Consider the following 14,860-nt stretch of genomic DNA (forward strand, 5'->3'; position numbering starts at 1 on the left):
CTACAACTGTGTTATATACAATACATTCAGAAAGTATTCAATGCCCTTCATTTTTTTTTTAACATTGCAGTGTTGCAGCCTTATGCTAAAATGTCAAATTCATCTACACTCTCCATTCACCATAGTCACAAAGCAAAGCCTGCTTTCCTCCAGACATGATGTTTAGAAGTGAGGTTCATCAGATCACAGAATCTTAGGCGTTTCTTTTTAGTTGCACTTTACAGTACATGTACTTACAGTGTACTTACCTAAGAAAGTACAGGGTGATAAGAATGTAAAAATGTGTACCTTGAAATGCAATGTAAGTCGATGGATAAAAGTGTCTGCCAAATGCATAAATGTAAATGTAAATGTACAGGGTAATATAAGGTAACTACATGGGTTCAGGTTAGGGGTAGGTTCAGAGTAAGTACCTAGTTATTCCCAAATTATTGCAATTACTATGTACATAGTATGGGGAACAGGACTGTAAAATAAAGAGCTGCTTTTTTCTTTTTTTTTTCTAATTCCCAGCAGGCTTTCTTGTATCTCTCCACAAGTTATTAAGAATTAACTTGTATGTAGCAGAATTAATACCACAAACAACTAACCAGGGCTGCGTTTCCCCCATCATAAGCCTAAGTTGATCGTATAAACCATTGGTGACAATTGTTCCACGATCAATTTACTCTTACGACACTTTTGGGAAACGCAGCCCTGTTCACCCAGCGAAAACTCAGTGTTCATTTTTTTGTTGTTGTTGTAATTTTAAGAAATGTTAACTTCTTACTGTACAGTACTACTCAGAACATGTAGCCAAAATCTGCATTATTAGGGACTCCAGTATACGAGCATGAACCACAAACAACTTTATTTGTGACAAGAAGACTTTATTAAATACTAAACAGTAGGGATGTCCCGATCCGATACTCAGGATCGGTATCGGCTCCGATACTGCCATTTTTGCGGGATCGGGTATCGATCAGACGAGGCCGATCCAAATCCGATATTGTGGGTATACTATTATGTGTTATTGTTAAGCCCCACAAAAGGCACAAAAACATTCTAAAGTACCATAACGTTTTCGTGCACTCTATTATAAGTGTTCTGAAGCCATTATGAGAGATATAAATTAATATTTAAGTCATTAAATTCAAGATCACGTAAACTTTTCCCTCTCGCGGCTGTCAGTCATTCTCCATTCAGCATTCAAACAGCGCGTCGCGTTCGGTTACAGTCAATGATGAAACTATCTTCAAGATGATTCAATGTTAATACTATTATACTTGATCTGTAAGATAAAGGTCTATGTTTTCGCATAAAACAACTTTATCTTGCTGGACTTTATTGCTGTAACTCAATCGTGTTACTCTCTACCGGGTGTAGGACGCTGTCGGTTTGATCACAACACTAGAGTCAGAGCACTATAATTGTTCCTCACGCGCACAGTAACTGAAATTTAAAACTGTTAAAAGAAAAGGTTCAATAAACGATTGCATAGATAGATACTGTATAATACACTGTCCATCAATATGTATCTCCGTTGTGCTTTGAACTTTTCAAAGCGGACTCGACGCGCTGCGTGCTGTAACTCCACGTGGCTTCAAGCGCATCATTCTCCGCTCGGGATGCGCATAAGCGCTTTGTGCCGCACTGTATTGGAGCCTTTCATATCATAATGCAGTGACGCAATTAAAGCTTATTAACATTAATAATTATTAATGTTGCTGCCTCATTAAATAGCTGTGCAATACACTTAAAACATGTCTCAATTTTATAGCAGATTTAGCTATATCTAAAATAATTATCTTTTTCATTTTTGTTATTTTGTTTTTCATGAATGTATTTTACAACAATAAAAAGAGCAATGTGTATTATCCACTAATCTAGTTTATAATAGCATTTTTGTCATAGATTATGATCATATATTTTGGGGATTTGTTGTTTATCTTTATAATGAAGCTGTTTGTATTAAGTAGATTGTGTTTAACACACACAAGAGTGATAATCAGTTTAACACACAGTTATAGAAATTCTACTTGATTTAAAAAACAAAAACTGTACTGGTATTTACAATGTAGAATGCTGCTGTTTAAATTGTTTTAACTTTAAACCTGTTGGTAGCTAGCTAGCTTTAAGTACTGAAGTACCTGTATTTTCTTTCATTTATATATTTCTTTATTTTTTTGTAGTGTTTGAATAAAGGGTGGCAATCTTTCATAATGTTGTGGACTATATAGGAGGTATATTTTAGGTGGCTAATTGAGAAAATTGCTATATTTTTTATTAGTTTAAGAATAAAATAAAAATATCGGATTAATATCGGTATCGGCAAAAGCCAAAGCTGCGGCATCGGTATCGGTATCGGAAGTGAAAAAGTGGTATCGGGACATCCCTACTAAACAGTAAACACTTACACTAATCTAGCATACATACACATTCATGCATACAGTTTAGCAATGGAAAGAGAGCTGAAGCAGAATACAGGAAAGCAAGAAGTTATCACAAATTCAGCAGATCAAAAGTCTTCAGCAAACCATCAGTTTCTTAGTTCTAACACATCCTTCTTTCAAAGTGGTAATATATCAAATAATGAGACTAAGTTTGATACACATGTCAGAGAAAAAATTGAATAATGTGTCCTGATGCAATTTGATGAGACTCCAGCTGATCTTTGCTGAAGTTGTCTTGATGAGAGAGAACCAAAATGAGGATCTCTGATGAATGAAAAGTAGGGTTGGGTATCGGTTGGGTTTTATCCGATTCCAGTACCTACTCAGTATTTTTTAAACGGTTCCGGTGCCTAAACGGTTCTTGAAATGGTACTTAAGAAAACGAAACCGCACACATTTTATAAAAAAATAATACCCTTTTATTTACAGGGCCAAACTGGACACAATATTAACTTAAATCTTTAAAAAATATAAGTACAAATAATAATAAAACCAATATAAAATAAAAATTCACATTTACATAATATCAAATAAAACAATATTGTATCAAACAATGTAATAATACTGGAGATTAATAGAGATTACTAGCAGGCAGAGCTGCCAACTCTCACGCATTGACCGTGAGACTCACGCAATTGACCCTTTTCACACACTCTCACGCACGCCACACATGCATTTTCTCACGCAGAGAAAAAAATCGCGGACAAAGAGGACACTGACACCGACAGACAAGGTTACTTTTGATATGGAACAAATCCACAGCTGTCAGATTCTGTCAATATTTTTACGAGATTCACACAATAAATAACGTTTTGCCTCTTTGAAATGTGACAGATCGCTGTAGCGCGTCAGTTCAAACGGCACGTGATACAGCAGCCTACAAATCCACTGCTTCTTAGCTACACAGCGTTGAGTGAACCTATGAAAGAGAACATCTCTGGTTACTGGTGTAACCTATGTTCTCTCAATAGGGAACGGGACGCTGCCAAGCTCCTTGCGCTGCCGACCAGCTTCCTTTTTCAGCAAAGAAATCTGAGGAGCAGATGGCGCGCGCGCGCCAACATAATATGACGACGTAAGTGCGTCGAGGTGGCGCCCGCGCCATCAGCCAATAAATTGGCTTGATTCTATATGGATTCAGACTATCGGCACCATAGACAGTAAAAGAATCGGCACACCCAGAGGGCGTTCTGACTCGTAATTTTACACGTGAAATGCAGCCAAACCTTGCAAGCAAGAGCGCGCATGCGAGACAGAAGAGACTGTGCGTGTGTGTGTGCCTAATTAAGTCAGGCACCGAAATCAGGCACCGAAATTGTCGTTCTTATTCGGTCTGGTTACTACCGTATACGTCGGAACCGGTTCCCTATTGGCACCGAGTTTCGGTACCCAACCCTAATGAAAAGACAAGGCCGTAACCTGGCACAAACTTAGGGGTCCTTAAAAGACTTCTAGCTCAGCATCATCTTCACATCAGACTTTCTCAGAATCCCCGAGATCTTGTGACCACATGTGAGGATGTCACACACACTCTAGTGAGCCAATTAAGAGTTGTATTTTACATAGGAGACTTTATGATCCTTTGTCTTCTAACAGGGTGTTTTCATATGAAATTAGATTGGGTGTTAAGAGAAGAAACTTTTAAGATTCTTCCAACACTAATATGTAACCCAGTTAGCAAACTGTGAGGTAAATAAATATGAACATGCTATACATGTACTTAATTAACAACAGTGTGCAATTCTGAATAATTTCTTAAAATTAGTTAGTATTGATGCATACGCAAAACAGTGTAAAAGGAAAATCATGAGATAGGAAAACTGGATACATGTTTATACATCAAGTAATTTTATATATAGATTATATAGAGTTAGAAAGGGTCTTTCAAAGTGAATTGAGTGAAACGCTCTCTAAACTCCTTTAAATTGTAACACCATCTTATCTTGATGATTTGTCTTTGTTGCAATGGTAACCAGAGGCCTGGTTTTCCATTTGCCGTTTTGGGAGTAGTTTACAGAAACTCCACACATAGTTTACTTGTTGGGTGAGGGGTATTGTAGATTATTATTTAAATATAACAAATAATTGCGTGTCTGATCTGTCTCAGTCAGTACATTCCCCCCTTTCGCACATTGCTCGCTGTTGTCTACAGGTCAGACAACAATGGCAGAGGAGCAGGAAAATTGGACAGGCATCTGGTGGGCTCTCTGGTAATTCGTCCCTCCCACAGCTGTGGTTGATGCTGTTCTCAGGTTATGGTGTAGGCTGTCGCAAGGTTTAGGTGTCCAGGCTGTGCTACAGGTGTCCATGTAGCAGGTGTCAAGACATTGTCACCTGTAGTCCTCCCAGGATTCAGAAGTTCTTTCTTCTCAGTGGTCCTCAGGTGAGTTCTTGCTACTATCAGCAGCTCCTGTAACTCGGGAGGAGGCAGGTCTGGCTGTCCTCGTGCAGCCTCCGATTTGTACCCGTTTGAAGAGTGTTGAGGTGGATGTTGCTGTCGACTACTGCTGGATATCCAGTGAGATTTCTAGGGTATTTTTCCAGAAGAATTTGGTCTCTTTCATTGCTTCTCCCGGCGGTCGATCTGTACCATGTTGACGGCTCCATCCTCTGCTGACTGGAAGCTCTCGAAGCTTTTTATTGAAGGACTTTGCGTTGTAGCAATTCTGTGTGCCTTCTGGTGTCTGCTGGGAATTTTGGATGTTCCTCAGAAACTCTGACATCTTGGGATAAAGCAGACAGAATGTGACTCGGGCGGTCAAATTGGCCATCATTTGCAGGTGGAAGTCAATGGTGTGTTTGTGGACATCATGGTCTCCTGCAGAAGTTGCGAAGAAGTGGAGAAGATATTTCTAGCCAAATTTGTTGAGGTCTTTAACGGACACTCAACTGCCGTTTCAGGGTTCCTCTGAATTAATCCTTTTTCTCTGGTGGTTGTTGAGGCTTTCAGGAAACCCATCCCCCACCTTTGTGTCTCTTGGTTGGGGGAGTTTGCTCTACTGATCGTATGTGGGGGAATGAGATGTCTTTGATTCCTTTTGCACCAGTTAAGAGTGGCTCAGTTCTCTTTGGACCATGTCAAGTTCGTCTTCACTGTTGGCCAGCTGCTGCGTCAGAGCTTTAATTCTAGCTCTGGATGTTTTCAGGTGACTTTCACATGCCCCGATTCTGGCGTCTTTGTCCAAGAGTTCAGAATTTGCTGTTTTTAATAGTGACCCTTTGTGAAAAAGTGCTTTTTCCAGTTGATCTCGTCGTTCAGCAGTTGTCAGAGTCTTTCGAAGTATTTTGATTTCGTCAGGGTCCATGTGTCTGGCCTGAGCCTCGATCTCTAGCTGGTCTGTGTGTCTTTGAGAACGTGTCAGCTCCTTGCGGGACTCTGTGATCTGTTGCATGAGGTTATTTACCCCCCGTTTCAGATCCATGAGGTTGTGGGCTAAGGAGATAATAACCTTGGTCAGCTCTGTGTGGTTGTAACCCTCGCTTGGGTCGCGTGTCATTAGTCCCCTTCCCTCGTTGTCCAGTGGCTTTTGGCTCCGGTGCTGTGGGTCGTCAGCACACCTGGGTAGAAAGATGTTCCTCATAATGCCTTGCCAGGCCTCCAATTCTCCCGTCTGGACAGTTAGGTTGAGCACCTGTGATATTCTGGCACACTTGAGAGTAAGGGGCAAGAGACTAATGCAAGACCAAACAGACTTTGAGCAAACGTTGTAGTGGGGCATCTAGGTGTATAATCCACAGCTAAGTTTTATCAGTTGTGGTTAACAAGTGAAGTGTGTACTCAAATATTATTATCTTAGCTGTGGATAGCAGATTGCTAAGATTTGTGTGAATCTGAATAAATTTGCTGAAAGAGGTTTAATTATTGATTTAAGACTGTTCTTATTGTCAAATTAAAACACAGAACTTACTGATGGTTCAACAAAGGCTTGGTCTCTGAAGAAACGAAGAAGAGAAAGCAAGAGGAAGTGGATAGCTTTCCTATTCAGATTGTGTTTATTAGTGGTGCTCAAAATTATAGTTATGCCTTAGCAATCATTTCGATTGCTTGTGTAGCAGGGTCATAAAATTGGAGCAACCGCTGCAAATAAACAAAATCAAGAAGGAAAGTATGTCTAGTTCCTTTTGAGGTTCAATAAGACAATGAAACCATTCTAGAACAAGAGGGGTAAAAAAAAAAAAGCAAATTAATGAAATAAAGATTTAAAAATAGCTGAATACACTTAAAATAATCTGAAATTGGCATTGTCAATAGTAATGGTTACTATTGGTTGGCAAAGGCTGCTGCGTCTAGATCACCACACGTGTGTTCCCATCCTTAAAGTGGAGTAGACCAGGGTGCTATTAAACTTCCTCAATAACTATGAAAATGATTCTCCCATTACAGTTCAATTTAATTGAATGGATAATTGAGTAACTAGCATTCAGGAAGGAATGCATCTAAAAAGGTCACACTGAAAATTAGCTGAGATTAATTAAATATAAGAAAAGAGAAAATCAGAAACCAGGGAGTAGGTTGAGAGGAGATGGTTATTCACTTCACACTGCATTCACACAAGCTGCATTTAAAGTTTGTAATGCTAACAGTTTGGCTTATGTCTTAGGACCACTAAGTAGCTTAGCTTAAGTGAAGGGGTGCTTTCAAATAAGGCACACACAGTCCATTAACATGTGCCACTATCACTTTCAGAAATGCACCCCTTTGTTCTTAAAACTTTACTAATGCTTTTGGTTTTCTGGTACTTGTTTAAGGAGCAGTTAAAAGGCTTTAATATTATTTAACACTTGCTTAAGCATACACAGTTACGTGCCCTTACACACAAATAATGAGGCACAGTTTTACAAATTTAATTCCATTTGACAAGTGAAACAATAGTTATAACCAGGTAGATATGCTTGTAGATATGCAGTCAATATTTAAATGATGGCATCGATCTAACCATAATTTAGAAGGCCTTTATGATGTAGAATAAGGAACAAATCTAATCTAGTTCAAATCTACCTTCTATTTTACACTGTACTGAACAGATTAAGAAATTCTGCAATGGGGATTTAATCAACCCAAGCAGAATAATTCATTCTGGTACGGTTTATACTACATGCCGCTGAGCCGAGATTACTTTGTCAGAACAGAATTGCGCTTTAACACTGACATTAGGGTTTCTTCACTAAGATCAGATTAACCCTAACCACTGATACCATTTGAACATATGCTGAAATGCATTAAGACTCTTATGGCGTTTACACTTGGTATGAAGATGCATTTTGGTTGATCGGATCCAAAGTCCTTTTAGGCAAGTCATGCCACTCGTCCGCCATCTTGGCAATGCCTCCGGGCAGCTATTTCGGACTAACAAGACCAGGCTCCTATCTAAATGAATGGGCAGAGAGTCAGAACTGCACTTTCACTGGTCACCAGGACATAAAAACTGCTTGTATAGAAACAGCAGTAAAATATGATAAAAATCACTGAAAAAGTTTGATGACTTTGCCCCAAAATAAGGTTTAAAAGGCCTTTTTCCCCACAGGTTATACGTTTACTACGCATGCGCAAGGGTTCTCGTCTCCGCTGTCGCAAACTTCATCTGTGCGCATGCGTCAGTGGAACCAGACGATAGGCTTAAATGTTTCCCGGCTTGACTGTTAAAAGCAGACGATTGGCTTTCCAGTGGGAGGGCCGGGGCATGTGCATACAACCGCCATCTTTGGCATTACGGGTTTTCCCTATATAGTTGTATTGAGGATTGAGGAAGTGTCATGTCTCTATATAAATTGTCTCTGTCGGATCACAAGTGGACGATGCTAAATACAGGTGTAAATGGGGTCTAAAACGTTTTGAGCTTGTCCACTTCCAGAGGTAGTCGAAAACGCATTCAACCGGACTGCTTTCGTGGTGCAGATGCTCATGTAGTCGAATGTGTTCGAACAGCCACAAAAGATGCCTACTCTCTGCCTACTGATCTAATGCGGAACCATTATGGGAAGCGTGCTAGCAAGACGGGATTTACACTTTGTTGGCTGAAGACCTAAGTTTGGTTTGACTTTGAAAACAAAAAAACGTACCAAGCACAATGTTCTCTCACCAGGTGTAAACAGGGCCTTAATTACATTAGGTGTCAATTCAAGCTATCGTTTATCTGCATTTAGAAGCCAGAAACCTTCCTGCGTATTGCATGTCGCGTCCTATTCTGACCTGAATTATCAAATGCACACTTTTAGGCTGATAGTGGTTTAAGCTCATAACCATTGTTTAATAATGCACAAATTAGCCCAAAAGTGAAATATGATTAATTAATTATACACTAAGATATAATTGATATATATGATTTAGATCAGCAGTAAGACTTAACTTGATGTAGAGAATTAATACCACAATCAACTAACCTGTTTGTCTAATAAACCGTGTTAATTGTTTATTAACTCTAAAAATGTCCATTTCAGGGGTATGGGAAATAACCTTACTGTACTACAGTACTATTCAGAGCATGTAGCCAAAATCTGCATGATTAGTTAAATGAGCATGAATCACAAACAACCTTATGTGTGACAATGCACACACTTTAACTAATCTAACATACACACACATTCATGCATACAGTTTAGCAATGGAAAGAGAGCTGAAGCAGAATACAGTAAAGCAAAAAGGTTATCACAAATTCAGCAGATCGACAGCCTTGAGCAAACCATCAGTTTCTTAGTTTTAACACACCCTTCATTCAAAGGGGTAGGGGATACTTGATATATCAAATAATGAGACTAAGTTTGATACTTGCATGTCTCGCTCATTTGAATCTGATGCAATTTGTTGAGACTCCAGCTGATCTTTGCTGAAGTTGTCTTGATGAGAGAGAACTAAAATCTCTGATGAATGAAAAGACAAGGCCGTAACCTGGCACAAACTTAGGGGTCCTTAAAAGACTTCTAGCTCAGCATCATCTTCACATCAGAATTTCTCAGAATCCCCAGAATCCCCCTTGTGATCGGTGACCACATGTGAGGATGTCACACACTCAAGAGGTCAGTGAGCCAATAAGGAGTCGTATTTTCGGAGAGGAATTTTACGATCCTTTGTCTTCTAGCAGGGTGTTTTGCATATGAAATTGGATTGGGAGTTAAGAGAAGAAACTTTTAAGATTCTTATAATACTAACATGTTACAGAGTCAACAAAATGTAATGTAAATTAATTAAAATTGCAGTTCATAGATACCCAACATCCTATACATGTGATCTTGGTTAACTTCAGTGTGCAGTTCTGAATAATTCCTTCAAATGAGTTTGAATTGATCCATACGCAAAACAATGTAAAACGAAAATCACGAGAAAGGAAATTTGGATGCATGTTTATACATCAAGTGATTTTATAGATGGAATTAGAAAGGGTTTACCTGTCTTTCAAAGTGAAGTGAGTCATAATTCCTTTAAGTTGTAAAACCATCTTATCTTGATGATTCTTCTTGATGAGGCCTGGTTTTCCATTTGCAGTTTTGGGAATAGTTTACAGAAACTCCACACATAGTTTGCTTGTTAGGTGAGGGGTATTGTGCATTATTTGTTAAATATAACAAATAATTGCATGTCAGATCTGTCTCAGTCAGTAAAAGGGTGCAACCCATCGTCTCCCTAGTTCAGTAGTCAAGCCACTGATCAAGGAGTCGGCCATTTTAAACTTAATGGCAAAATCCTTGTGCACTGAAACGTTCGCTCCCTAAATAGTCCCACAATGCACCGTGAAAACCAGGGAGCATCGATGCTCATTATGTTCCCTTAACAGAACCTTTGAAGCGGGAAACAAACCACACGAGACGACTCAATCAAGATGCGATGTTCTCTCCATGCAGTTCTTTTGACCTTATGGCTTTGGTACCTTATAGTATAGAGTAGACAAGTGTTTGTTTCCAAATCATGGCCAATCAATTGAAATTTGCCACAGGTGGACACCAATCAAAGTCCAGAAACTTTCTTGTAGCTCAAACAGTAGAGCATGATGCTAGCAACGGCAAGGTCATGGGTTCGATTCCCATAACAAGAACTGATAAAATGTATAAAATGATTAAAGCAGCCAAATGCATAAACGTAAATCTCAAAGATGATCCAGAGAAAAAGGACACAGCCGAGTGGAAAAATAGGAGGGGCTTGAATACTTTTTGAATGCACTGTACATATGGATAAAAAAAATATTTTTTTATTTGGATGACCAGAGCTTAGACTAGTCTTACAAGTTAGTCAAACTGTTTTTCTTTAAGACTGTTCATAACTTTTTTAAGTCGGTTACATAAAAACGTACATTGGCCTAATTTGATACCGAAAAGTAAGACTAACTGCTAGTAGGTCATATTAGATTTTAAGACACTGTCTTAACATAATTGCTAAGTTTATGCAACCGGCCCCTGGCTTTGATGTTAATAAAAAAAAAACTACTATACAATTTCTTGCCTCCTACAAATTCTACACTTGTCTTTCAATGTCACTTCTGATTTTAAGGGACTCAAGAACAGATAAAAGTGAGGAATTTGTTCAAGTATGTAAAGCATCTGCACTAAAAGTCATTGTCTATGTTGTTGATTTGCATGTTTGTTTGTTTGTTTTTTAATTCAAATCATTTGCCAAAGGTTTCTTGAATGGATTAAAAGTCCAAAAGCTATTTTTGAATAAGTAGGTCAGGACATGAAAACAACTCAAATGAATGATAATGAAGGCTGGAAACACATATCAAAAGAACATCCGAAACAGGACAAGAGAAAACAAGACCAGATCGTTTTTGCCATTTTGATGACAGTTTAGCTATTCACTTCATTTAGTATGTTGGGTATCATCCGCATGACATTTGTTATAAATAAACCACACATGACAAAACTGCAGATGAGGTGAGTGCTTGGTTATATTTAGTGGTCTATCAGAACAATTTAAAGGGTTAATTCACCCAAACATTACTCACCCTCATGTCGTTCCAAACCCTTAAGACTTTTGTTCATCTTCAGAACACGAATGAAGATCTTTTAAATAAAGTCTGAGAGCTTTCTGTCCCTCCATTGACAGCTTACGCAACTAGAGAAATCTCTCATATTTCATCAAAAAGACCTTCATTTGTGATCCAAAGATGAACGAAAGTCTTACGGGTTTTGAACGACATGAGGGTGAGCAATTAATGACAGAATTGTCATTTTTGGGTGAACTATCCATTACAATTTTATCAGGTACACTTTCATGACTGAAACCAACAAATTGTAGAATTTGGACAGTATTTGAAACATAGCAATGTGGTGCTTGAGTGTACGACTAAATGTTCAAATGCATGTATAAGTTAACTTGGGACAAAGCACTTTATCATCACAATACTCTGGTCAAATTCAAGAACTTTCTGGTTATGGTAAAAGTTGACTCGTCTTAATGTGGCTCAAAATCCAAATCAGGGAATAGTTGATCAATCGAAACTAAGCAGCTACTGTCAGTCCTGTGGTGTAGTGGGCTGTGCACACTCTCACATGACACTACTACTACTTTTGTTTTTGAAAGTCACCAAGGCTGCATTTACAGTATTTGATCAAAAATACAGCAATTCAAATTACAAAAAAAAAAAAAAAAAAAAAAAAAAAAAAAAGAGTAAAGTGTGAAATACTTTTACAATTTAAAATAACTTTTGTCTATTTGAATCTATTTTAAAATGTAATGTAATTTATTCCTGATGTTAAAACTGAATTTTCAGCATCATTACTTCAGTCTTCAGTGTCACATGATCCTTCAGAAATTATTGTTATATGCTGATTTGCTGTTCAATTATATATAGTCAATTATTATTGATGCTCAATTATTAATAATGGTTCTTATTATTATCAATGTTGAAAACTGTTTTTGACACTTAATATTTTTTTGTTGAAACAGTTTTTCAGGGATTTAAATTCTGAAGGATCATGTGACGAGGAGGAAATAGGGGGGGGGGGTGGCTTTGAACAAGATGTGTCACACTCTAGGGCTTCTGTTTTCAAAGGAATAATATATAAATAATAGACATGAATACATTTCAAAATGTGAAAAATATACTATCTGTTTTCCCACAGCACGCAAACCTGCAGCTTTGAAGTTTGTGTTCTCTTAATTCAGCCAAGAATCATCTAAGACATGTAGAGCAAAAATCATAAATCTTAAAATACCTCCAAATCTCCTTTGGTAATGCAAGCTTCCTCCACCCGAAATTGCAGGTCCTCCACCTTCCTGTTTGGGACAATAATTCTTTATCATCTTCAGCTTGTATTTTTAGTTCTTAAGCAAGTTGTATTATAAGATTTTTGTTTCATTGAAGAGCAAGGAAAAAAAAATTAGTAAACAAATATGAGGGACAATAATATAATAATAATATAACCGAAGTAAAAGGGACCATATGTCAGTAATAACCTTAAAATAACTTCTTGTATTGTCATAGTAAATGTCCGTTTAAAAAAGTTACCAGAGATTGTGAATTTATGACCTTCTGTGGAGAACAACTAATAACAACAAACCAATAAAGGGATAGTTAACCCAAAAATGAACACATACAGTCATCAAATACAGTCGTCAATTACTCACCCTCATATCTTTAAAAAAAAAAACATTTTTAAAAATGTATTTTTTGTTTGAAGTCAAAGGTCACCAAAACAGTTTGGTTGTCAACATTCTTCAAAATATCTTTTGTCTTCCACAGAAGACAGAAAGGCACGAGGTAAATGTAAATGACAATTTTAATTTTTGCGTGAACTATCCCTTTAAAGACCACTTGAAATTGCTAGCATTAGGAGGAGGGAGATTCTCATTCTACGCATTTTATTGCACAAAAATGTGCATATTCCCTTGTGGCATCAATATCAATGTTCTTTATCAATGAATATTGTGTCTATTAGCTCTAAGGCCATCTGTATGCAAACATATATATAAAAAGCCCCAAAATTCTAATTGATATAATGGGGTGTTCTGCTTAGATCTGCATAAGTGGATTGAATAATACTACACCTCTTCTCCTCCTCCAGCTGGTTGAGCAGTTCCACCTTCTGTCTGTCTGCAGCCTCCACAAGCGCTCGCAGCTGGTCCATTTTGGCATCAACCTCCAACACATACTACATGAACAATTCAAAACAACTACATTAATCTAATTTTATAAATCGCATCGATCTTTTCCATAGCTGTAAGAAGAAAAAAAAAACGAACTGACCTGAGTGACTAAATAAATGGAACGTTATTGTGCAATTGTGTTTTTTAAAATGTCCATGAAAGAATATTTTTGGTCGATTAAAAAGACAAGACTTATACATGATCTTTATAAATTGATCTCAAAACAAATACACATTAAAAAAAGAAACCAAGTGTCAAGCGGAAGTAAAAAAGGGAAGTGAGACTTATTAGACCACCAGGAGTGCCCGTTCTTCCCTTTTCATTAGTTTATAACAGTTTTGTCTAATAACAGAAAGCCAACGGCTATAATACTTTTTTCCATATAGCATCAGCATTCAGCAAATACACATTCACATAACTTAAATCAGTCTTTGAATATCTAATAAGCACTTAATTACACAAACTGCACACAATCTGGCGAATTCAGTTAGATATTCTGAATTGTGCATTAAAGCCAGCATAAAAACGTGTACTCTGTGCATGACTGTGCGAAGGATCCAAGTCGTGTGAATTGTATGCAGAGAGAAGAGTTCTGCAGTCACTGGACATCCACAATCATTTATAGGTTTCAAAGTATGCTAAACTATATCCATTTAGCCTCAATGTCATATTCATGTCATACTCACTCTCTGTATGTAAAATGGTGTTACTTGGTCTTTTGATTCCCAGTGTGCACAGATTTACCAGAGTGCACTGTTGGACCCATAGAAACATATACGTAGATGCCACATCCGACAACGCCATCTTAGAGGGTCAGTGTGTCGTCACTCACAGTAAGAATCAATGATGATGCCACAACATTGCACATTTTCAGGTTGTGAAACCACCGAGATTTAAATTCCCGGAGAAATGGGATGACCTTTTACAGGTGAGAATGTGTTGGTTTGTTTATTTATGTATTAACTCAATACTACAGGTTTTTACTATGGTACTTTTTATTGGTTTTACTTTTACTGTGAAATCTTGTCTGCTGACGCCTTAATCTTTTTGTATTGTGTTAGTTTAGAAGAATCATCTGCCGGAGTCTATTGCCGATATAGATATCCATACATGCGTCAAAGTACGGGTGCAGACGCTCAGTCAACTTGCTCTTGAATGTTCACAGAACGGCTTTGACCGTTCCAATATGGCGGATGGCATACGTATCGCGGGCCACAGAAACAGCCGCTAATGAGGCATCTATGTATAGATATCTCTATGGTTGGAGTTGGACCCAGTTGCATAAACACATCCACTGCATTAATGGTGCGTTCACGTGCTATGGAAAATATAATATTTTCCACTTGTGAAC

The 14,860-nt window shown here is 37.8% G+C and overlaps 1 protein-coding gene across 6 annotated transcripts in view; it reads right to left on the bottom strand.

Annotated features, from left to right (window-relative positions):
* Positions 1 to 14,860, bottom strand: part of clip1a (CAP-GLY domain containing linker protein 1a) — a 61,968-nt gene that overhangs the window by 24,623 nt on the left and 22,485 nt on the right. For all 6 annotated transcript variants that reach the window (XM_056247357.1, XM_056247356.1, XM_056247359.1 and 3 more), the window contains exons 7-8: positions 13,411 to 13,514; positions 12,579 to 12,639 (exon numbers count right to left, since the gene is read on the bottom strand). In XM_056247357.1, the coding sequence (XP_056103332.1) occupies positions 12,579 to 12,639; positions 13,411 to 13,514 (165 nt within the window). The remainder of the gene's footprint in view (positions 1 to 12,578; positions 12,640 to 13,410; positions 13,515 to 14,860) is intronic.

Source organism: Rhinichthys klamathensis, unplaced genomic scaffold, assembly GCF_029890125.1.
Source record: "Rhinichthys klamathensis goyatoka isolate OS25496 unplaced genomic scaffold, OSU_Roscu_1.1 h1tg000046l_1, whole genome shotgun sequence".
Classification (NCBI taxonomy): domain Eukaryota; kingdom Metazoa; phylum Chordata; class Actinopteri; order Cypriniformes; family Leuciscidae; genus Rhinichthys; species Rhinichthys klamathensis.